Source organism: Lycorma delicatula, chromosome 4 (genome assembly GCF_047948215.1).
Source record: "Lycorma delicatula isolate Av1 chromosome 4, ASM4794821v1, whole genome shotgun sequence".
Lineage (NCBI taxonomy): Eukaryota > Metazoa > Arthropoda > Insecta > Hemiptera > Fulgoridae > Lycorma > Lycorma delicatula.
This window is the reverse complement of record NC_134458.1, coordinates 65340385-65366954: the sequence shown is the minus strand read 5'-3', so window position 1 is coordinate 65366954 and position 26570 is coordinate 65340385. Positions and strand designations below refer to the sequence as shown.

Below are 26570 nucleotides of genomic sequence, written 5' to 3'. Positions count from 1 at the left end.
AATTATGCAAATAATTGTGTTCGATCTAATCTCCATGTTTGCCGTTCCGATTTATACTGACACTACTGTTTAATTACAATGCGTTTGTAAATAAACAGTATACAAACATTTCTAGTATTTTTTGTAACTGCATTTTTTCGTTTATGAAAGTAACTTTATAATGGATCAAGATCAGTTAACAATGATTCAAGCCGCAGTTGTTGGTGAAACAAAATTAATATCGGCGGGTAGTCTACTTGCGGTCAAAAGGGGACAAGTGCAATACATACTGAGATTATAAGCGTGTGTGAATGAAGGAATGTACCGCTCGTGTTAACATCAGTTTGATTCTGTTAGTTTTATTTTCGGGAACAATACGTTTGGGAAAAGGGCGTTCGGAATTTTGGTTATTCGGGATTTCGGGAAAACGTCCGGGAATCCATCCAGAATCTTATATAGCGCATGTAATATCGTTTCAAGAAATTAGCTGTTTTCATGGTATAATGTCAGTTAAGATATTTCTTTGATTATTTTAACCGATTTTCCCAAAGCCAAACAGATCGCAGTTACATTCACCTGAAGGAGTCATTTTTTTATTGGTACAAGAACTTTTTCATTGTAATAATGAATTCCATTGAACATCTTGTATCGATAAAGTCGGTTAAATATACTCGGAAACTAATTTTGACATTTATTACGAGTACCTTACGTCTTTAGAGACCTATTAAAGAGAAACAGCGACTTACTATTAAAAAAAGGAAAATGTAAATTTTCAGGGTAACACGAGAACGTAAAAACAGAGCGAGAAAAACATACGTTTATTTTATTTACAGTCCGTTATTACAATCGTGCAAAATATTCTTCCTAAGCTTCTAATGAACTTGTTAGAGGTTAGATGCGATTTGTATATTACTGCGTAAGACTTAATAAATATTGACCGGAAGAGAAATTCATCTACTTTTTATTTCGATAGAAACATTTCAAAAGTTACAAAAGCTAACAATTTATTGGATAAAAATATTTTAATAAAGATAAAAATATCTTTAGACGAAATCGATATGCATATTCCCCATCTTATCTTAAGAATGGCCTCGCTCTGTCGACAAATTACGATGTTAAAAAACCTATTACAAACAATACACATTTTTTAATTAATTTATTCTTTATTTATAAGGAATCTTTTAATTTTCTTGGCTGCTGTGTATAGGGGACAGTATATGTGTAGGACACAATATGTCTTAAATTTATCGGCGAGTTACTGATGAATTGTGTTATACGATGGCCCGTCTCAGGTTGCGTTTTCTATATGTGTACGAGTGATTGCGAATCGTAAGGTAATACTTTGGGTGCCGATTTGGGACATTAATATAATCAAAAAAGCTCCTAAAAATGATTTATTTTCAAGTTAAAGCTAGCGAAATATTTCGTCCTTATTTCCTCTTTGAGATTTACCGATCTTTCCGTACTGAAATTCTTGGGACCCAAATTAAGCGGCAAATTTGTAATACATATATATATTTATTTATTTTATTTGCTTGGCATTTCTCCCGCCACCACCCTATTCGGTCGCCCTACTAGCATAAGACCGAATGTCTGTGCCACAAACGGCTACTGAGCCTCGAAACAGTTTAGCGACCAGTATCCTAAATAGCTCCTAGAGCTTACCTAACTGCATGAACGGATTAAGCGCGGTTTCATACATCACCTTTCTACCACCTATCTTTTAGATATATATATAAAAGATGTAGGCCTGGAATCGAGTCCTCTGCGTCTCTATCGAAAAGGAAGTCAGTAATTCATTTTCTCATCTTCACCTCGGGTCGCCTTTTGATAACAGATTAGATAAGCCAAAAATCGAGAAAGAACAGATTTGGAAAAGTTAATTTATGAAAAATATCAGGGGACACAGTCAAATGCCTGAATGATGTCCAAGGAATAAACATAATTACTTTTCCGTTTACCTGTAGTGGTATAATATCCTCGGTAATCGTCATTTTTACTTTTCCTAAACCTAATTTAAATACACCTAAGGAGGTGTAACCGTCGAAATAGCCGCTACCTTTCCTACGAACAATATTCTCTAACGCTTTAGTTACAGAACATAAAATACTATTTAGGCTGTATCGAATATAACATCGAATTAGTTTTCTTTGGAATATGATGGATTGCAGAAGTTTCCCGCAAGGATTTAGTCGACCGAAGAGACGAATTAATAAACGTATCTTTAATTAAAACTTAATGTAAGGGATATACGTATCGTTACAAAAGGCGAGAAAAGGAAGAATCTTTTAATAGAATGCGATCGGAATACGGTAAGAAACCGTTGACAGTTTTTAAATGGACAATAACCTTTGTTATTATTAAAAGAAGGTAGAATCTATTTCTGGTATGACATGGGAAAATTAATTAATTAGAGGTTTTTGCAAAATTACTTCACTCGTCATTTCGAGCGGAAAGGGAAATTCGTAATTTCCTATAACGAAGCCGTGTAATAGGTGTTTTAGTATACCCTGGGGCCGATAACATTTTTCCACGATTAAATTGTCTGCCGATTTGATTTAAACATTTAGTGGTACTAACATAATTTAGCATTACCACACTTATATTTTAACTTTATTGCTCGATCCGGGTACTGATCGAGTGGCCGTCCGATCCAGTTGTCAGTGGCTCCTGGTTTGGTATTCGTTTACTTCTGTTGCCTAGATTTGTTCGTAAGAAATGTAAAGGCGTTCTCTCTAAAAACAGCAAGTTCCAGCATATTATTTGAATACGTGATGCGATAAGTCGGATTTAATAGGAACGATTGTAAATTAAAACGAGTGATATCGACTGGATTGTTTCACATTTTTTAAAAAGTATCCGCATTAAATTCCCCCGGAACAATAATATGATTTTAAAGATGAATGAGATCAGCAAAATCATGTTTAAAACATGAAAGGTGTTTCCGCTTTTGGAGTATGTATACAACAAAATTAACTTCGACTCGTAATCCACTTCGATATCGATGAACAATGGCGGCAACACGGTTAGGAGTATTATACGTAGCCGATAAGGTGGATTGAAATGAAATAATTATTTCCCTTCTGATTTTCGTAATCCGTAGTTTGTAAAGGGATTTAAATCAGGAAGCATAAAAGCGTTATCAGGCAAGGATAGTTTCAGCCGTGATTCGCTGACGGCTACATAGATTCGATGAAATTAAATGTATATTTAACCTTGTCAAAAGTGAGAGAGTGAATTAACAGATTGCTCATAATACGTTTCTCGTAAGCGTGGTCTCCTAATTCAAACTTAAACTCGGTCTCCTAATTCAGGAACGGTTATAAGGCATACCCGTAACCGATATACGAATAGTATGTATAAATATAGACAAATAAAGATAATATCGAATTAATTGTTAAGGAATAAGTGCACGTTCCATAGGTATGGAGAAAAGCATTCTATAGGACCGATGGAAATATTATGCCAAGTAAAAGATAGAAAACTTTAAAAGCTATGGAGAACTGAAAAGAGGAATAGAGGAGAATGGAAACGAACACGGTGCAAGGAAACTGCCTCAGGGCAGATCGGAAGATGATGATGGTAATATAAGACAATATTCAACGATATAAGGCTAGAGATAGAGTGCACACATTTCCACTCCGAAACTCGATGCCGATAACCATAACCGATACAATATTATTATAAAATTAAATCGGTTCAGATACAGTGTATATTACATACACATACAAGCTCGCACGTGCGTTAATAAAATTATAATGAGATATTAGAAAGGTTATCTTGTTGAAAACTGTTCCAGAATACAAGGAAGCTGGATTAGAGTAGTATGATGAATTGTAAAGAAAAGTATCATAGCTTTTTGCCGGCCTAATGTAAGTAATAATTAATTTCTGCCCATGTTAAATTGCTACCAGTGAGTTTCCATTAACTCTATTATTTCATGATGTGGTAGGTTGCTAGGTCACTTACGATGTCGGGATCAATTCTAAATGACCCTAGAGGTTATATTTTAATTATTTTCCGCACAGACCTTAACAGAACCGTATGTAATGAGATAAAATAAAGTCGTATAAAAGTAAAAAGACATGATTGTAAATAAAATTGAAAAAAAGAAGTAAAATAGGAAGTTCACTACTCTTCGCAATCAGAGAAAGTCCTTTAATGAATAAAAAAAAAATCGATTAATTTAAAAAGGTTTTAATCTTTTATCGTCTTTGTTTATGTTCTGCAAAGTACTCTGAATTGGAAGTGTTAATATTATGATCTTAGAGGAAATAATCAAATTCTGTTAGATATCCGTTCGGTTAGAATTAATATCTTGTTATATATATATTTATATATTTAATAACTCTCGACACTGTTAATTATTTTTTGAATAAGTTATAATTGCTTTTTTTTATTCTTGAACGGAATCAGCTAAATTGGTCTGTATTTTTAAAGAGGCACATGCAGTTTTTTTTTTGTTATCATATTTTATAGCCTAATTACACAAAGGCTCTAAATAGTTACGATCAATGTAACGGTTTACTGAAAGAAATGGACATGAGAGAATCATGGACATGGTCGTTCCAGCAGTGACGTGCGACTGCACATTTCTGCTATACTGATCTCTGAAACAGTGGTACACCATGATTAGTTATCTCTTAGTAGCATAAACATGATGTAGCGTTGTTTACGAAGCGATGTATTTTTAGGTGTTTACAGTATTAAGAAGGTGACATCATGTTTCAAAGTGACATATGAACTAATTAAGTTCATTAATTAAACGATACCAGTCTGACGAATTGTTGGAAAGAAGTGGGCATCAAGTTCTGTGGATTCCACCTTACCGTCCTGATTTAAATCCTATCGAGATGGTATTGGTCGGACGTAAAACGACATGTTGCGAGCCACAACACAACTTTTAAGATATCAAAAGTGCAGAAACTGTGTGAAGATAAAATGAAAATGTTAAAAGAATCGAAGGTGAATAATGGAGCCAAGAGTCGTTAAGATTCTCTGTCAGAATCTTTCATTGTCTCTTTATATAGTGACAGTTATACTGAAGATAGTGATGTCATCGAGGAGAGCGTTCTTACTGAGGAATTGAACGGATAATTCATTTTCCAGTAAGCGATTAAAGTTACAGAAATAACCATCTATCGCAATATTTAACCGTATAATTAGTAATAAATCATATTTTGTTATCCGTTATTACATTTTATAATGTACAGTACAGAATTAGCCGATTGTATTTCACTTCAAAATTGTTAAAAATAGAACAATTATTTGGTAAGGGGGATAACTGAGAGCGATGAAAATTTTTTTACGTCGGGTGGTAATCGTCACCACTCCAAGCTCGCCGTTACTTGGCGGCGACTGTAAATGATATAAAGGCGATAACTAAACTGGGTCGTGCTTGCTTATTACTGACGGCCGTATGACTTAGAAATATCTTTGAAATGATTACATTGTGCGGAAAGAATTGACTTCATAGTCGATTGTGCCGTGGTTTGGAACAGAGCTTGTCGGATTTATTCCATAATTTTGCGTAACCGGTGTTCATATGAGTTGTAATTTTTACGAAAAACGCTTGCGTTTTAATTTGATTTTTTAATCGACAAATTCGTTTGGAAGTTATTAGCGAATTAGATTATGTCAGTAATAACTGGTATTTGTGCAAAATAACTAATAATAGTGTGCTGAATCAACGCAGCACAATATTTTAATCTTTGCAAATTGTGCAATAAATGATTTTTTTTCTTTTGTTCCAGATATAATCATTAAATGTGCTTGTGCTCAGAATTTAATATTTAATAATTATTGTCATTATATTATCTTTATCTAGCTTGATTTGCTTTGTATAATCATTTCTGATAATAAATTAAATAATCCATTTTATTACGATCATAACAGATTGGTAAAGTAATTAAATTTCTCAATCTTAAATCCGTAGCTAATTATTGTAATTCTCTTTTTGTTGCATTATTAAATTGATTGAGTTGATTGTCATTTTCACGCTCTGTTTAATATAAAAATGTTTTAACAGATTTCTGAAAAAGTCAATTTTAAAAATGCTAGTTTATTGTTTATATCTTTCTACTTCTTTTTACTTTTATTATTCTTTTCTTATCTCTAATTGTTATCACAACCCATGCAAATGTATCCGTGTCCATCGCTGTGAGATGGGCATTTATAAAATTAGTCTGATGTTTTTCTTCGAAAGTGTTTTTGTTAAACTGAGTTATACAATACCTCAGAGAATACAATAACTTAAGTAGAGAATGCAATGACTTACATTTTGTTTACTCTGGGTGGGAAATTATGTATGAATAAAAACATGGGATCCAGATTATTTATATTCTGTTTTTAGACTCTTCAGTCCTGTATCAGTATTTTTTGTTGTTTCATTAAATTTTTGTATTTATTATTCCTCAAAATATATTTGTGTTTGAGAGTTGTTTATTACTGTTTCTTTATTTTCTTTTATCCATTATTGATGTAACTATCGGTCAATTAATTTGCACCATTTGGTTTCTGTAATCAAAGAGACCAGTGTCTCTTTTCAGTGTAAAATCACAATAGTGCCGCCATTCAAAGATTACTTCAGACTACATTTAACGTTTAAAGCAAATATACTATCTTGTGTGAATATTCACTAGCTAGTACCACTTAAATAAATGAAATCATTAAAAATGTTTGGTCTTTTTATAGTCTGCACACCTTTCTTTAAAACTGTTTATATTCTTTTTTAATTAATAGGTACTAATTTGAAGGTTGAAAGAACTGTCATATACAATTTTCTTACCATATTTTTTACTAAAAATGCTTTACACAGTAGTACATGTATATTATTGCACACTTTTTAGGTCTTCTAGTGAGCATACAAATTTCGGCCACACCTGCTGGAATAAATTATTCTGCTTATTGGGATATTGACAGATTAATTTTAAATATTTGAGTTAAGTATAACATGTGTATATTCTGCTCTAGAATTGTGTGTCACTTAAAAAGATGTCCACAACTATTCTGTATTTTGTTCATGCACCATAATTATTAAATGCTTTAAGTATTGATTATGATTCAGTGAAAATAATTGTATGGAAAGTTATACAACAATTTTTAAAAATAGGAGTTAATATATAAAAGACCTAAAATTACAGCAGGCTTTGAAAACGTATTCAGATTATCAAAACTTTTCTTAATTGTCCTTCTGAAGACATGCAGCAAGCAGTTATCTTCTGAGATCCAGTAGAAAAAATTATAAAACTTAAGACAATCTATAAAACTAAACAATCTTCTGTTCAATTCTGTTACTGGTGTAGAGAATTCGATATTACCAAAACTTTATAAAATATATATTATTTTTTGCTTTCCACCATCTCCTTCCATGTTATGGTTCCTCCTTTAGAAAAAAAACTATAGCTAATCATTGTATGGATTATTTTATGTTCTACCGATGCATGATTTATTACTAGTTAATATACCTTGGGCATAAATATCCTAAAAAATAAAATTTTCTGCAGAAGTAGTACATCTTTTTATAACTTTTTGGATATCAGATATTACAAAAAAGAAATAATGCTTACCTGCATGATTGGCGTTTTTCCAGCAGTAAGGAATATTTCATATTTGAAGAAATTTCTAAATAAATATTTTTCTCCTAATCCGAAAATCCCTTAGATTTTCAGATTAGCAAAAGAAAGTCAGTATTAATTGATATGTTGGAAGCATTTAGTTAATCATTATATTGCCAATATTTTAGTATTTTTGGCCTTTTTTACTCTTGGTGACAAGCATTAAGCATTACTTAATTGCATTTTTTTAGTGTGTGAATCTACCTTTCATTATTATTGTAATTTTTAAAAAAAATATAATTTACTTATTGCAGAACCTATAAATTATTGTGTCTTTATGTCTTATAAATATGACAGCAGCATGAAATGTTCATCTATACATAAAAGTGGAAGTTTTCGTACAGATGAGTTAAACATGAACATTAGAAAAACTTACCACAATGTAAAGGTTAACAATATAAACAAGAGAAATGCTATTTAGAGTTTACTTACATGTTATGGAAGGTCACAGAATGTAATTATTTTTTCACTTGTTATTCAATCAATTTCTGAAGTTTTGCAACACTCAGTGGGCGAGTTGTAGCATTATTGCTGTAATTTCTTGTTTATGGCAGTCTTCAGCTTAACAATGTGCCAATGTTAGTAAACATTAGCCTTCAGATAATCTTAAAGAAAAAATTGTGGCAGGTGAGGTCAGCTGATTGTGCAGGCCTTCTAATACTGCTATGTAACAATATCAAGCCGATGGGAAACAGTTCTCAAAACATCCATTTATCATCATCTGGTTGTGTGAGTGGTGGTCCCACCCTGCTGAATCCACACATCTGGATTTCTAACTTCGATGAGTTTTGGTTCCAAAAAACGTTGTAAAAATTTTGTTACAGTTTCTTATACAGAGTGAAATATGCTACAATTTGTTAATATGTTATTTAGCCTTTCCTAAAAAAAGGAAGGACATAAACACAAAAATATTCAATAGCACACTAAATAGTAACTGAGGATTGTGTAGAGACCTTTCATGGAGTTAGTGAGGATTGTTTTCTGCCCAGTAACAGAAATTCTGCTTGTTAACTGACCTATTCAAGGGAAAGTCAGTTTTGTTGTTTAAGAGTAGAACAGCATTTGTCAGGAACATTTTCAAGGGTAATCTCACATCATGCCATTCAGTTCCTCCAGCCATGTTTGTTGTCAAATTATCATCATCTTGTAAGGATGAAATTTTATATCGGCATGTAACATTTTCTTATTAGTTTGATTTAACATGCCTGAAGCAAAAGTGTGGTTATCAATTGAACATTTGCGAAATTGCAAAATGGATAATCTTTTACAGTAATGACATATTCATGTATCTGAACAGTATGGTCTTCAGTATGATTTTTAGTTTCAGACTATTTCTGAAAATTCTCAACTCGTAGTAGTTTCTCTTCCCATGGCAGTACTATGACAATTAAATTAAAAATATATTCGAAATGCTCTCTATGCAGTAATCACAATTTGTTATTTAGGATAAGTAATACAGCAATAAATGCTGAATCAATCATAAATCATCATAAACTCCCGCTCCACTGTCATTGGGAGTAACTGAGCTAAATGTGGGAAGTTGTCCTGTTTGTTCTGTTGTAATTTGTAAACAATTTTCTCACTGAAAGACATCTATGGAATGAAAAATGCTTACAAATGAAGTTGGATTTTTGTTGTTTCAGAAGCAGTATACGATTGAAATCCTCATTCACTTCAGGTCATAGTGACTTAAATATGATCATTTCTGATTTAAAGGAAGTCAAATCTACTGCCAAGGCTTTCATGTTGGCTCAACAGACTGCTTGGAGAGATATATCTAAGTGGGCTAGTAAAGAACACAATAGTACTATAAGTAGTTCATTAACTTACTTCATGCAGTTGTCTGATCTGTGGACCGATGTTCAAAGTGAATTCCTTGGTAAGCAGTATTTGTAAATGTATTAAAAAGTGATAAACACTGTGATCAGTCTTTCTCTTTGTCATTCCTGACTTTTACTTTTAATAAGAATGGATTTGCATAAACTTTTAATATTGAAGTGAAAAATCCTTGTTTTTACATTAATAAGGATGCATGTTGAGTTCAGATAGTGACTGTAACAATAAGATTTTGAAGTTATTATTACAGGTTGTTGAAATTTATTGCTATTTACTAAATGCAAGTGTGCATATAAATATGTATAAAGCACACCTACACTCAGCTTCCAGGTATAAAGAAACAGTTTGGTACCAGAATCTGAGTGATTGATGTGGATTCATCCTCTCATGATATCGATATAATTAGAATTAAACTTCTTTGTACTCCACAGTACTGTATGGTATATTCAATATTCATTTTAAATTCTCATACTAACCCATAGTCCTGTTATATCACTGCATTTACGCAGGATTTACCAGGAATAAAATGTATTCTACTTTTTTTCACTCGGCTATGCAACTAACTTTTAATAATTTTAGACAGATTATCTCAAGTTTTTACTAATTATTTTAAAAATAACACATTGTGAGTTTTTAATTATTTTTCATTAAAAACAAGTCTTACTCAAAGCAAAAATATCACTAACAATAATTAAAGGCTAAGATGTGTGTATTGTGTCATAAAAGGATGCCCTAAAATTTTCTCCAGTTTTTTAATACCTTCATGAAAACACCAAACCTTTAAAAATAATCATCTAGTATTATGCACACACCCTGAGTAAGTAGCTTTTACTTAGTATAGCTTTTGTCTTATAAATTCATCAGAATTAAGTCTAAATAATACAGTGAATTACACTCAGTGCTTCTCCAGATAACAGATCTTTTTGATTATGTAGAAAGAGATCTTTATATGAAAATTGTTCCAAATTCTATTTTATGTAAATTCTTGCTCTCTGAAATCTCTTACTAAAATATAGTAAACTATAAATAAATCCCTCCTCTATGAATCATGAGACCTTGCCGTTGGTGAGGGGGCTTGAGTGCTCAGGGATACAGAGTAGCTGGACCGAAGGTGCAACCATATCGGAGAGGTATCTGTTGAGAGCCAGACTAAGGAATGATTCCTGAAAGAGGGCAGCAGCTCTTTCAGTAGTTGTTAGGGGCGTGAGTCACAATGACTTAAACAGCCGTATCAACATCACTCAGTCCTCTGAGTACTGCGCAGCTGAAAGCAATGGAAAACTACAGCTGCTTTTTTTCCAAGAAAATGTGGCTCTCTGCATTTTCACATAGCAACAATGGAGGCGCCTTCCTTGGTAAAATATTCCGGAGGTAAAATAGTCCCCCGTTCGGATCTCCGGGTGGGGACTACTAAGGAAGGGGTCACCAGAAAATTAAAAAATAACATTCTACGAGTCGGAGCGTGGAATGTTAGAAGCTTAAAAAAGGTTGGTAGGCTAGAAAATTTAAAAAGGGAAATGGATAGGGTGAATGTGGATATAGTAGGAATTAGTGAGGTTCGGTGGGAAGAGGAAGGCGACTTTTGGTCAGGTGATTTTAGAGTAATTAACTCAACGTCAAATAATGGGCAGGCAGGAGTAGGTTTCGTGATGAACAAGAAGATAGGGAGGAGAGTGGAGTATTTCAAAACGCATAGCGATAGAATCATTGTAATAAGGATAAAATCAAAACCTAAACCGACAACGATTGTTAACGTTTATATGCCTACAAGCGCCCATGATGATGATGAGGTAGAGTGTGTATACGAAGAGATTGATGAAGCAATTAAACACGTAAAGGGAGATGAAAATTTAATAATAGTTGGAGATTGGAATGCAAGCATTGGAAAAGGCAAGGAAGGAAATATAGTGGGTGAATACGGGCTGGGCAAAAGGAATGAAAGAGGGGACCGACTTATAGAGTTTTGCACGAAGTATAATTTAGTAATTGCCAACACCCAATTTAAAAATCATAATAGAAGAATATACACTTGGAAAAAGCCAAGCGATACTGGAAGGTATCAGATAGATTATATCATGGTTAAGCAAAGATTTAGAAATCAACTCGTTGACTGCAAAACTTACCCTGGAGCAGACATTGATAGCGACCATAATTTGGTGATAATGAAATGTAGATTGGGGTTTAAAAACCTGAAGAAAAGTTGTCAGATGAATCGGTGGAATTTAGAGAAGCTTGAGGAAGAGGAGGTAAAGAAGATTTTTGAGGAGGACATCGCAAGAGGTCTGAGTAAAAAAGATATGGTAGAAAATGTAGAAGAAGAATGGGAGAATGTTAAAAAGGAAATTCTTAAATCAGCAGAAGCAAACTTAGGCGGAATAAAGAGAACTGGTAGAAAACCTTGGGTTTCAGATGATATATTGCAGCTGATGGATGAACGTAGAAAATATAAGAATGCTAATGATGAAGAAAGTAAAAGGAACTATCGGCAATTAAGAAATGCTATAAATAGGAAATGCAAACTGGCAAAAGAAGAGTGGATTAAAGAAAAGTGTTCAGAAGTGGAAAGAGAAATGAACATTGGTAAAATTGACGGAGCATACAGGAAAGTTAAGGAAAATTTTGGGGTACATAAATTAAAATCTAATAATGTGTTAAACAAAGATGGTACACCAATATATAATACGAAAGGTAAAGTCGATAGATGGGTGGAATATATTGAAGAGTTATACGGAGGAAATGAATTAGAAAATGGTGTTATAGAGGAAGAAGAGGAAGTTGAGGAGGATGAAATGGGAGAAACAATACTGAGATCTGAATTTAAGAGAGCATTAAAAGATTTAAATGGCAGAAAGGCTCCTGGAATAGACGGAATACCTGTAGAATTACTGCGCAGTGCAGGTGAGGAAGCGATTGATAGATTATACAAACTGGTGTGTAATATTTATGAAAAAGGGGAATTTCCGTCAGACTTCAAAAAAAGTGTTATAGTTATGATACCAAAGAAAGCAGGGGCAGATAAATGTGAAGAATACAGAACAATTAGTTTAATTAGTCATGCATCAAAAATCTTAACTAGAATTTTATACAGAAGAATTGAGAGGAGAGTGGAAGAAGTGTTAGGAGAAGACCAATTTGGTTTCAGGAAAAGTATAGGGACAAGGGAAGCAATTTTAGGCCTCAGATTAATAGTAGAAGGAAGATTAAAGAAAAACAAACCAACATACTTGGCGTTTATAGACCTAGAAAAGGCTTTCGATAACGTAGATTGGAATAAAATGTTCAGCATTTTAAAAAAATTAGGGTTCAAATACAGAGATAGAAGAACAATTGCTAACATGTACAGGAACCAAACAGCAACAATAACAATTGAAGAACATAAGAAAGAAGCCCTAATAAGAAAGGGAGTCCGACAAGGATGTTCCCTATCTCCGTTACTTTTTAATCTTTACATGGAACTAGCAGTTAATGATGTTAAAGAACAATTTAGATTCGGAGTAACAGTACAAGGTGAAAAGATGAAGATGCTACGATTTGCTGATGATATAGTAATTCTAGCCGAGAGTAAAAAGGATTTAGAAGAAACAATGAACGGCATAGATGAAGTCCTACGCAAGAACTATCGCATGAAAATAAACAAGAACAAAACAAAAGTAATGAAATGTAGTAGAAATAACAAAGATGGACCACTGAATGTGAAAATAGGAGGAGAAAAGATTATGGAGGTAGAAGAATTTTGTTATTTGGGAAGTAAAATTACTAAAGATGGACGAAGCAGGAGCGATATAAAATGCCGAATAGCACAAGCTAAACGAGCCTTCAGTAAGAAATATAATTTGTTTACATCAAAAATTAATTTAAATCTCAGGAAAAGATTTTTGAAAGTGTATGTTTGGAGTGTCGCTTTATATGGAAGTGAAACTTGGACAATCGGAGTATCTGAGAAGAAAAGATTAGAAGCTTTTGAAATGTGGTGCTATAGGAGAATGTTAAAAATCAGATGGGTGGATAAAGTGACAAATGAAGAGGTATTGCGGCAAATAGATGAAGAAAGAAGCATTTGGAAGAATATAGTTAAAAGAAGAGACAGAATTATAGGCCACATACTAAGGCATCCTGGAATAGTCGCTTTAATATTGGAAGGACAGGTAGAAGGGAAAAATTGTGTAGGCAGGCCACGTTTGGAGTATGTAAAACAAATTGTTGGGGATGTAGGATGTAGAGGGTATACTGAAATGAAACGACTAGCACTAGATAGGGAATCTTGGAGAGCTGCATCAAACCAGTCAAATGACTGAAGACAAAAAAAAAAAAAAAAAAAATAAATCACAAAAGTTTTCCTGAAAGGTGGGGAAATCTCTTCATTTGGAATTTCATAGTAGTTTCTATGATAGCGGTTTAAAATTCTGTTAGCTTTAATTTTCATTATGTAAAATTTTTTCCTCTATGTCCTTGGTGAGTAAATCACAAAATTCAGTTTTGCCTGAAGGAATTTGGAACCCCTGTTTCATTTTCAAAATGAAAAAGAAAATCTGTAAGGAAAGTTTTTTAAGCATGATTTTTATCTTGAAATATATATTTTTTTAAATATATTATGCTGGTAAATAAAAATAAATTTACCTTAAAGAAAATGGATTAAAATCTTTTTTTTTGTCTCCAGTGATTAAATCCAACAATAATTTTTTTCATTAAGAGAGGCTGTCCATCAATAAATATATAAATAAAGAGATAAAAAGTAGCTTTCATTGATTAAATTTATTATAAAAGGTTCTATTCGTGTAAGTTGCTTCATTTGGTTAAATTAAGTTTATTCTGCTAAATATGTTTTGCTATGCTATGGTTTTACTATTTATATGTAATCATGTTCAAACAAGATAACAAATCAGGGAAACAAAGTCAGGACACAGATCAAGATAATATTCTAGTCTGATAACTGACATAAATTGAAATAATGAAATTTTGCTTCAGTTTTCTATGAAACGCAGACAACATGAAAATAAAATTTGTTATGATAGTTTCCTATAATATCTTTAATTATATTTATTGTATATATATATATATGTTTATAATTAAAGTGTGTGTATGTATATGCTTATAATATTGTGTACAATATTACATATATTGTAATATTACAATATTACATATATTATATATATATTGTGTACAATATTGTGTTGTATGTACAATTTTGCTTAGTACTCACATCAAATAGGTAAATCACTGAGGAATCAAACAGATAAATCATTAATGTATCTATTGAAATTATTAATTGATAAAAGGTTGTATTCAATTGCTGCTGTCTTGATAATATTTTGTATGATTTTGACATGTAAAATACCAAAATAATTCAGCTTATTTCTGAATTGTATTTGTTGGAACTATGTAGCTATCTCTAACTGAACATGATTTTATCAGAGACTGAAAATATTAGTACTTGAAAAATTAGTAAAATACAATATGCTGTCTGTTTACTATTTAACAGAATTGTCTGGATAAATTAACTCTAAAATGTACCACAAAGTTGAATTTATGCAGCAGTAAAAGAATCATTCTGATCACCTCAGTGGTCCTGAGTTTTAAACAAATATTTGCCTGAACTAACTTATGGACATTTTGATTTATTTATACATGTCCCATGTCATACAATGTCATGTAATATGTCAATAACATGTCCCATGTTATTTATGTCATGTCCCATGAAGAAACTTTCAGGACATGTTCTACAGGTGTAAATAATGAAAAGAGTTTATATAAATGTAGGTCTAGAAATGCTTTGTTTCTGAGTTACAGCTAGCGTAAGATGTACATGTAAAACATGTACATTACAGTGTAATATTTAGGGCTGGTTATCCAGTGTCTCTACACTGCTGGCTGGAATTGTCATTTTAGACATCAATTATAGTCCATCTTGCTCATATTTGTACTAAAAATTTTCAAAAACTTACACCATTTTTCTGTATTAATTAAATTTTTTACAGATTTTTTTTACCATTGGCTTAAGTTTAGAGGTTGTAATAAACTTTACAGAATTAAAGTATTTTATGAAGACAGGGAGAATCAGTATTTACTTGACAGTAAAATTTCTAGAAAATTCATTGATCTTTATAGTAAAAGGTTTAGGTAGTATAACTCTAATATTTGAAGAAAAAAAACTTTTAGTTTATGTTTGTCTAAATTTATTAAGTATTATCTTTTGTTTAAAAAAATTCTTTTGTCATGGTTTTTTTATAGTTTCAGAATCAAATGTCATTACATAAACTGAAGGTGTAGAGTCATTACATGGAGAGATTATAAAATATATAATGTAATAAATAGCAACCGGTTTGTCATTCTCTTCAGAGTGAATGAAGGGATAACTATAGTCAGAAAAAAAATGTTATCTTAATTGGTTAGAAAAACAAACTGCCTTATTAAAAATAAGATTATTTATATCACATTAACAAATAAATAATTCTGAGCAACTCCCTATAAAATAAATAAAATATCCTACTTATTCCATCATTTAACTGGAGTTATTCATTTTATTTTCTCTTGTAGTGTTCATGATTGTAATGGATCTGATAAAAAAATGATTTGATTAAACTTAGACTGAAAAAAAAACTGTGTAGTGTTTTATTCTGAACTATTTTTGAACGCGTTTGAAATTTCACCACTATGTTCACACTCTGTCAAATGTTTATATATTTTTATGACACCTTATTTTTTTAAAGCATAATATTTGTCGTAAATATTATATGAAATGAAGTTATATACAATTGCCTAACTAATGAAACAAAATTAAATTTTTTTTCAAACGAAAACTTGTTTATCTTAAAATATTCTATAATTCAAAGTTAGGTTTGGTTTAGAGACCATCTGTATAAAAACAACTTGTGACTAAAAATAAATGTTTTAAATTCAGTGAGTGTGAGGATGAGTTTACATTATGTAAAGACAAGTTTTTGAGATAATTGCTGAGCTGAATCCAAAGTTTATTAGCTTAAATTAGATTAATTGATTTTGATAATGGTACTTATAAATGATGTACGTATAAATGTATACTTATAAATGATGTACTTTCAGTTTTACAGGTTAGTGTGCGAATTAACATACTATAAAAAAATGTAATACCTATGCAGTAGAATTTTTTATATGATATTGTGAAGATTTTAATTTAATGTTGAGGTGGTGAGAAATAAGATATAGTTTGTGTATCTGAAATAATTTAAGAAGTATAATTTTTAAAATTTTTTGTTGCTTATTCCAGGTTTAGTAAAGGATGGTCTCAAATGGTGAAGAGTTTTGAGTGTTTAACGATCTGATTAATTTTCAACTTAATGTAATTTTTACTGTAGTTTGCACTCATTTGATAATGCATAATAATCCTATGCATAATAGTTAGATTAAAATATAAATACAGTCTAAAAGAAGTTAAGAAAGTAATATTTCATTTCGTCATACGGTACAGTTACCATATTTTTAATTTGTAAAATTTACCATGCTATTACTGCTTGCCACTTTTAATTAACAGATACTTCAGTAAGTACCATCCATTGTTCTATCCCTTAATTCAAGGTTTCAGCATTTAATACTCAATAATGGCGTGATGAAAGGCTAGGTTCATTTATCTGTAAGCAGAAAAGGATTATCTCTAACATGTCAAAAAACATTTTATCTGTATAAAAGTAAAAATATGTAACCTCAATTTCTCATTAAATTGCAATGTAATGTGGTAATTAAATTAAAGGACAAGATAAAATAAAAAATGTACCTTTTGTAATTTTTAATTGTTTTATTTATGTCCATTTTGAATTCACTCAGTTAATGATAAATTATGATCTGCTGATTGACCCCTTCTTCACAGTACTTGTTTTCAGTTAGTTTCATAAGTAAGTAATAATCACTCACTTTGAAAAAAAAAGAACTTTGCTTGATCATTATTACAATTAATTCTTCTTTTTTCCTTTGTTATTATGTCTAATGACTTATTTTAGGATGTCTGAAATACTTAAAGATTAATCAAATTGTTGTTATTGGCTCAGATCTTCACCATTTGAGATTATCCTTTATTAAACCAGGATTATGTCCTTTTATCATTTATTAAACCAGGAAAATGTTAAATGAAATGTTAATTTATTTCTTTTTGTTTATTGTTAATTATTTTTTATGATGTTTTTTGTACTTCTTGTTAGAAGTTTATGTGAAAGTAGACGTAAATTATTAAATCTTAAGTTCTGCATTATGTACTTAGTACAAACGATTTATTCATACTTGGTTTAATTCTATTCTTGTAGATTATTTATAATTAAAAAGTCCTGTTATTTTCTTTTTTACATGTTTTGTACTCATACATTTTCAACAAATTCTAATCTAGTAGGTAATTCAAATATTTCACTTTCATTGTTAGCATTTAAATATATACATGTCTTAGCAACAGAAGATGTCATCCATGGCAGGTCTGGTGAATTTTCTTGATAATTATTTACAATATGTGATCATTGACATCAGACAGGTGGGACAAGTTACACAATTTCTAAAGTTTTACTTTCTGTCTTGAACTGTAGCTATAGTTTAGACAAAATAATGTGGTGATACATTTCAGAAAGTGTCTGTTAAATTTCATTTTCTTTGGCTTGTTCAATTTCTTTTTCCTTTCGGTCATCCAATTTATAAACATCATAAAATTTTACAAAAAAGCAGGCAATTTTTTATGTTTATTGACTACTCTAAGTCAACATCTTTCATGTTAAGCAATATTTTTCATTTTTCAGGTTAACTACTAGTACTAACTGGATTGCTAGTTGTGAATTTGTATCGATATATGAAACTAGGTAGTCCTAAAAATATAAGATACTGTAATGGGAGAATAACCATCATTTTAGTATGAAAAATTTGTAGTTGAATACTTATGCCGGGGTTTTATATACTTGAATGAAGTGAATAACAATTTTACCTTTCAGATTTTTCTCAAAACTTGCTAGTTCTTTAAAATATAAAATCTCTCAGTGCCATTTGTGGTAAAGGACCAAAAGCAGAATTATCTATTAAATTTTTCCATTGTTTGACAGTTTTTTAACTGATAAAAGAATTATACATTTTTGGAGCTGAGTAACAGTACTGTATCTTATGGAGTTACAATATAGGTTTTAGCAAATGTGTGAATGCTTGAGCAGTCTGAAAGCAACTCCAAAGTCTGAACTGATTGATTGTTGTATTAATGTGAAGGAAGCAAAAGATGTTATGAAATTTTATATGGGAGAAGGAAGTGATAGAAGTACCAGGCTGGAATGTGCATTTCTTTGTTAAATTTATAGCTATTCATTAGGATAAAGTACTGCTGTTATGAACAGGACAGCTGAGGTAGTGTTCAACATCATGTCTTAAAAAGTGAAAAGAACCTAAGAACTTAACTCCAGCTGAAAGAAAGAAAGGGAAAATCATTACTTAAAATTAGTAAAAAAATTAAAAAATTAAAAATTAGTAAAATTAGTTAAATTAAAAATAAGTATCTTTTCATATCAAAGTGGGATGGGAAAAAAGTAAAGCTATGAATGAGTCTAGTGAAATCAGAAAAATGTAAAAACTGGAAGGACAGTCTATGATTCTATATGACAGGAATATTGTAATATATGACAAAAAATAAAAAAGGGATTTTCATAGGTCCGTAAACAAGGGAAGTACTCAAATATGAAATGTTCAGTTCTGTGTTGAATTATTCAGAACTCATTGTTCAGGCAATGTTTGGTAACTTGTGCAAAATTTTTCTGGGAAACTATAAATCACAATGACATTTAATTTTTCAACAAAAAAAAAACTGAGTGGTTCAGAGCTAAGGGATGTAATTTGTCTGTGAAATTTCACTTCTTGGATTCATATTTGGATTTTGTCCTTCTGGACGTTGCAACAATAATTGATGAATCCGGTTAATATTTTCACTGAAGTACTTCGGTGATGGAGAATTGTTATTGAGTAGAAACTTATTGCTGATACTGTAGTTGATTACTGCTGGACGTAAATTTATGATATTCCTATACCACTTACAGAAAGTCGCTGAAGCATGTATCGGCTTAGAAGTTTTAATGTAAGTACTGATAAATCCGTTTGAAACTACTGAACATTAGATTATGCTTATTTTTAGTTTTATTTGTAATTTTGTTTAATTTAAGACACTAGATAAATTGTGTTTATAGATCTGTAATCAGTAAAAGAAGAAATCAGTGCTAGTAAAGGTATCATACATTGAGAAACTAAGAAAAAGTTTTATTTGTGTAGTACTGTATTTTTTTTACATTTAAAATTTAATTTGTGTTTGTGATAGTGCTATCTTTGTTTGCTTAAAGAATAACTTGTACTTAAAAATATTTCTTCTACTTTGGTATGTAAGAAAGTATCTTATTATAACTATATTCCCACTTCTAATAAACTACCTAGAATTAAAAAGTCTTGTCACCAATTCATATAAAATTAGATCAAACGATTTTATTTTATTCTTATATAACCTATCTTACTTAGCTGATGATTTCTTAAATAACACTAATTTTAAAAAATGGAAATTTTCTGCTTCTAAATATAAATTGTTATACACACACACACACACACACACACACACACACACATATATATATATATATATATATATATATATATATATCTGGACAACATGTAATTATGTACTGATCTGAATAAAATTTGTATTTCATTATATGTATTTTTTATTTTGTTTGATTTTTAGAACAGGTGAGCAAGTTTAAATATCAGTTTGACATGATTCTTGAAGGAGAACAAAGAATAGATAAAATGAGGGAACATTTGGGAGCATGTGAACTTCGAGAAAGTAAATATAAAAAAGAACTCAAAAAAGCCTCTCAGAAAGGAACTGTTGATGATGTACAGGAAATTGAAACAAAAATAGCTGAAGCAAAAAGTTTAATAAAAGTAGCTCAAATAGAAAGTAAGTCATTTTGTTTTTTATGCATATTGTGTCAGTTAACTTCATTCAACAGCATTTACAAAATGTTCCATTTCTTTTATATTACACTTCATTTCTTTCCATTTCTCTTTATCGACTATACTTAGTTTGATATTAGCTTTGTTAAATGTGAATGTATATACGATTTGCTTTCTACTTAAGAGGTTGTCTTTGAGAGATTGCCCTTGCTAAATTTATTTCAGTTCATATGATTTATGTAGTACTGATAGCCATTTGTTGTTGCTACACGCGCTAAAATTTCTCCATTCTTACTGTCACTGAAATTTTCATAATTTTTAAACATGACATCCTGAACAACATGCCTTGTGCGAGTTAATTTATTGTTTTCTAGTTTATCATTTAGTTGATCGGTATAAACTTTATGTAAGTATACCACATAATTTATAAAACTATTTTATGTGCATAGTTATACTGTGCTACTAGTATCGTACAGGTTGTGATTAAAGAATGCAGATATGACCAGTTATCAATGAAAAGTCTAGTAAGACTTTCCCAAACAGACATTCTTATTATTATTACCATTCTCTCAATTATTAATTCATTTCTTACAGTCATCTCTAACTTCTGCCTAACTTAGATTATTACATATTACATCTTTGTATAATACGAGGGTTATTTTTTTGCTAGGTCTGATCAGTTGCGAAATTAAAAACCCACGCAAAAATTGGATGAACCTTTGTGCATATATGTTGCGCAGCGTCCCTAGTATGGTCTTCAATCATGCCACGTCACTTCGTTTAGTTCTGAACACACAGCTAGTACGTAAACATGTCTACAACAATAGCATCTCCCGCCAAGTGTGAAGTGCGGTAATTCGATTTCTTCAGGCTAAGGGGTGTAATGCAGCTGAAATTCATCGACAAATAAGTAATGTGTACGGTGAAACTTCAATGAGTGACAGCAAAGTGCGACAATGGTGCAGGAACTTTAAAGCAGGATGTACAGATGTTTATGATGCAGGCAGTCAGGGAAGGAAGCAAGTGTCAACCGATAATCTCGTTGAGCGAGTGGGTGAGGCAATTCGAGAAAATCGTCGGTTCACAATTTCTGTATTGAGTGATCCGTTTCCTGAAATTTCAAGATCAGCTCTCTACACCATTGTGAGTGAGAGACTTCAGTACCGCAAACTGTGTACGAAATGGGTTCTCAAGATGCTGTCCGACCATTACAAAAGAATGAGAATGGACGCCTCCTCCTTAACGCTTCTCCAGCGCTAGCACAATGAAGGAGAATATTTTTTGAACAAAATTCTCACAGGGGACGAGACATGGGTCCATTTCGAAACTGAAGAAACAAAAGAACAATCCAAACAGTGGATGCATTCTCATTCTCCCAGTAAACCAAAGAAGTTCAAGCGAACCTACTCCAACAGAAAGTGTATGGCTACTGTGTTCTGGGATCGGAATGGAGTTCTCTTGGTGGAATTCATGGAACGTGGCACGACCATCACTGCAGCCTCTTACTCTGCGACTCTTCAACGTCTACGAAGGGCAATTCAGAATAAGCGGAGAGAAATGTTGTCATCAGGCATTGTCTTTCTCCATGACAATGCTCGGCCGCACACTGCAGCTGTAACAAAGAAGCTCCAGCAGCATTTTCGTTGAGAAGTGTTTGATCACCCACCATACAGCCCGGACTTAGCTTCATCCAGTTTTCACCTCTTTGCTCACATGAAACGCTGGCTAGGAGGACAACATTTTGGCACAGACATCGAGCTGCAGACCAGCATAAAAACATGACTGAAAACACAAGTGGCTCTGTTCTATGACGAGGGTATTGGAAAGTTGGTACCACGCTATGACAAATGTCTAAATTGGAGTGGTGACAATGTAGAAAAATAGCATAACTATGTAAGTACTTGTTACAAATAAAAACTTTTTATTTTTACTGGTTTTAATTTCGTGACTGATCGGACCTTGAAAAAAAAAACCCTTGTATATTTTAGTATATATTTATTATATGCCATTATAGTATAATTAGTTGAATGTTACTATTTTATATTAAGGTTACATAAATCTTTAAGGGATTATTCTTATGTTTTAAAGTTCCCTTTGGTCACATGACCATTATTTGGTGACTGATCAAATCAGTTCTCACATAATATGTTAGTCATAATTTATAGTCTTATATGATGTTAGTTACTTTTCAGTATCTGTTACAATTAAAATGTTACACATTCTCCTAATTTTAAATTTAAAAAAAAGTTTTTTTAAAAATCTGCAAATGGTGTAAATGAGTTTGTTATGGTTTTAGTAAATCTCTTTTGGGGTCCTACATACACTAAGTTAATCTATTTATCTTGTGATTTGGCAGCTTTATGGCATATTTTTTTCTTCAGTTATTAAAAAGATAGTTTATGGGATCTTACACTTGATTTACAAAATTGATATTTGTATATTTTATGCATATTAGTAAACCTTACATTAGTGCATTTGGACTAATCTTGATGGCTTACACCATTATTGCGTACTGATTTTACAAAATTTTAATTTATTTATTAAATTAGGTCATAAATACATTTAAAATAATATATATATATATAGAAAATTACATAATATTTATTCTGCAGAGAAACACATGGGCATCTGTACACAGCCTGAATATATATAATATCACAAAGTTTTGTTATATATATTAACAGTTTATATAAACTAAGTTTTGTTATATTATATAAGTTACTAGTTAACAACTATTACCTAACCAACTAGTACAAAAGAACTAGTAACTTAACAAAATAAAGACTTAGTCTTATACGTAACTTTTATACAAGTGAATTCATCAAAATACAAATAGGCTCATTATGTAGTTGTATGTGACAATTATCTATTACTAATTAACAAAACACAACTATTCTTCAAATACTTTTTGTCAATATCAAAGTTTTATAAGTATTTGGAAGTTTGTTAAAATATATAACAGATGTCTACACATGATTTTTTTCACTTTTTCAGTAGGGACTACAGGTTCAAGATTTACATCTCGTAATCAAAATACTTTGTAGATATAATTTTGACAAATAACTATAATGAAGATATAAAGATTCAAGCAGGTTTTTTTTTAGTTTAAGATTAAGAGGAATAATCCTATTGGCAGTATTTTTTTCAGATATTACTTTGATAAATTTTACATGAACATTGCATAACATTTTTAAAAGTGATTTGTTCATACTTCCCCTTGCATTTATCCCATATGTCACAATGCTATAGTAAAGTTTGTACATGACCATAGACAAACTATCTATATTAATTATCTTTTTTTAGCCTATATAATATATAAGTTAGATATTTTGTCCTTTAGGTCAATCCATTTGGATTGACCTAATCCTAAATGGAGTGACCCAAGGATGGTTTCTTGACCAATTAAAAAAAAAAAGAAACTTATCCACTTGTTTCCCACATGTCTCAGGACCTTAAAACTTTTCTTTTTTTTTTTTTAAATTTTTCTTTAAGCAGTTTACCTATGGCGGCCATTTTTGTGATTGTAAGGGTTTACGGAAAATATCATAACTAGAAAACTATTGGTCCTGGAAGGATGAAACAGAAAGCAATTTATTCATATTTTCTCAAGGTAAGAGATTGGTTCAGTGGTTTATTTACCTATCTCTCTTCTTTCTATGAGAAAATTACTAATAAAATTGAACATCAAAAACTATGAAATTTCACTTTTGGTAATTTTTTTCAAGAGGCAGGGATGGCATACACGGTTTGATTTATTCTTTTATATGTAGGTATATGTTAGTAATTTTACCATAAATAATATTAATGGTGATATTTTTACCCCTAAAGTTTTATGAATTTTTGAAAACTAATTTTTTTTTAAATTCAAATTTTGACTTCATATAACTCTGATGGGGCTGGTGATAAAAATCTCACAGCAAACAACATCAGCAGCTGATTCTCAGCATCCTCATTTTCCATGACAAAACATGGCTGCATACAGCAGCTTAGACTTTATAAACTCGCTAAAATTCATTCCTCTTGAATATCCACTGTACAGTCCACACTTGCCACCATGTAATTTTTACATATTTGGTTTGCTGAAGGAAGCTTTAGGAGAGGAAAGATTCGAAGGTGATGTCTCAGTTGAGCATTATGTGCACAATTGGTTGTTGGGGCAGCCATCTTGTTTTTTTTTAATGAGAAGATCAGAAAGCTACCTATTTGGTGGAGAAAATATTTTCTGTTAAAAGGAAAGTATGTAGAAAAATAAGGTAATTTATTTGTAGTTCTATCTAATATCAATAAAGCTATGTAAAAAAATTCTGGTTTATATTTGAATGACCCTTGTAAAAATGTCATTTATATAAATAATAAATAACAATGATCCTATTACAGTACTCTATGGTACTCCAGTGTTCATTGTAATAGGCTCCTCACTTTTAGAGTTATTTTTTACTAATGTCCATTTTTTAAATAATCCTTTATCAATTCTTGAGTAACTCCTTTTATATCAATTTTATAAAGCTTTTTAAGTAAAAGCTAATGATTGACTCTGTCAAAGACCTTAATAATTTTCCAATTGCATCTTTAGTTTTTACACCATTACTGAAACCAAATTGCAACTTAGAAAATATATTTTGTGTATAAAAGAATTCAACAATTTTACAATGCAAAAGTTTTAAAAAATTTTAGTAAAATTAGAGACTAAGGAGATTTGTCTGTAATTAGTTGTTAGTTTATGATTTCCAAGTTTAAAAATAGGAGTTACTTCAGCTAATTTAAAGTGATTTGGACATCTCCTAGTTTCGAAAATAAGATTATTTATATGCACTACAGGTTCAACAATTTATACAATATATAGCAAAATCAATTTCAGTATATTTATATATATATACACCATTTATTCCACCATATGTATTTTTTAATTGTAGAATAATGTTTAATATCCAATTGGCAGATACAGGTTTTAAAAATATACTATTTGTTAACGTTTGTTTTTATTCTCACTGTTAGATAAATTGATTTATGAATTATTAATTATTTTACTTGTAATCTCTTCTCCAACACTTCCAAAATAATCATTAAAACATTTTGGTTGTCTAAAAAGTATTGAGCCTTTGGAGGCCAAAATTGAGAATGCATTTATTATTGTTAATGGAAAATTAGATTATGAGACCGCATATGCACCATTTTTTTCTATGACCTTCTGGCATTTTTCCAGCAACACCATAAGCCCATTGCTGTAGAACATTTGTGGTTTGTGGTCAATAAATTGTGACATGTAGTTTTTACAGGCCTCTTTTGAAACTTATCACCATTTGCGGAATTCTGCAGAGACCAAAACAAATGATTATCTGACTATATGATAGATGCATTAAAACCTCCCAGTCAAGTTCTCTCAAATTCTGACGGGTCATTAAAGATGTATTCGGTCTGGTGTTGTCAGCGTGGTATACGACACCCTTTTTGCACGGGAAGGTTGACTTCCTGGGCATAAGTGTGGGCTTTGCCACAGACTGTGGAGCTTCTCTTTGTTTTGACCAAGATCTTTTTCGTACATCTTTGCCGTAGATTATTCACTTTTCATCACTCGTGATTAACCACTTCAGAAATGCCTTGATTTTGTTACGTTTTAGTAGAGATTCACCGATAGGAATTCGATCAGTAAATTTTTATGTTCACCTCACGTGGCACCCAAATGTCAAGTTTCTTTTTGTAGCCAGCTTTCTCCAAATGCTTTAGTACTGTTTGGTGATGAATGTTTTTGGTCCTTCTTGACTTTTCCCAGAATATGCTAACACTATCTCTTGCGCAAAAGACTCAATACTTGGACAACGTATTGTTTAAATATTTTATTGTTATTATATGTACATTTTGGTTTTTATCATTGATTATAACATTTATTTCAGCTCTTACTTTTTTGCCTTTCAATTTTATTGTTTACAAATTTCCATATTTTTCTAGTATCATCAGCACAATTTTTTAATTGTTTTTATCATAATTATATCTAACAGTTTATATAGTTTAGTCTTATACATATTGTATTCATCTATTTTCTTTTATTAGGGTTATTCCTTCACTTTTTATACAATTTTTCTTTAGTTTTTGTTGACTGAATAAGACCTTTACTTATCTAATCTTCTTAGGTTTACTTTTGTTTTTTACTCTGATGGTTGACTTAATTATAAATTCATCATTTGAGTTTATTAAAAAGTTTGTCGCAAGATTAGGTCA

At 31.1% G+C, this 26570-nt stretch overlaps 1 protein-coding gene across 2 annotated transcripts in view; it reads left to right on the top strand.

The window, feature by feature from the left end:
* LOC142323487 (uncharacterized) overlaps nucleotides 1–26570 on the top strand; it is a 51184-nt gene that overhangs the window by 11289 nt on the left and 13325 nt on the right. For both annotated transcript variants that reach the window (XM_075363203.1, XM_075363205.1), the window contains 2 exons: nucleotides 9239–9474; nucleotides 20140–20358. In XM_075363203.1, coding sequence (XP_075219318.1) covers nucleotides 9239–9474; nucleotides 20140–20358 — 455 coding nt within the window. The remainder of the gene's footprint in view (nucleotides 1–9238; nucleotides 9475–20139; nucleotides 20359–26570) is intronic.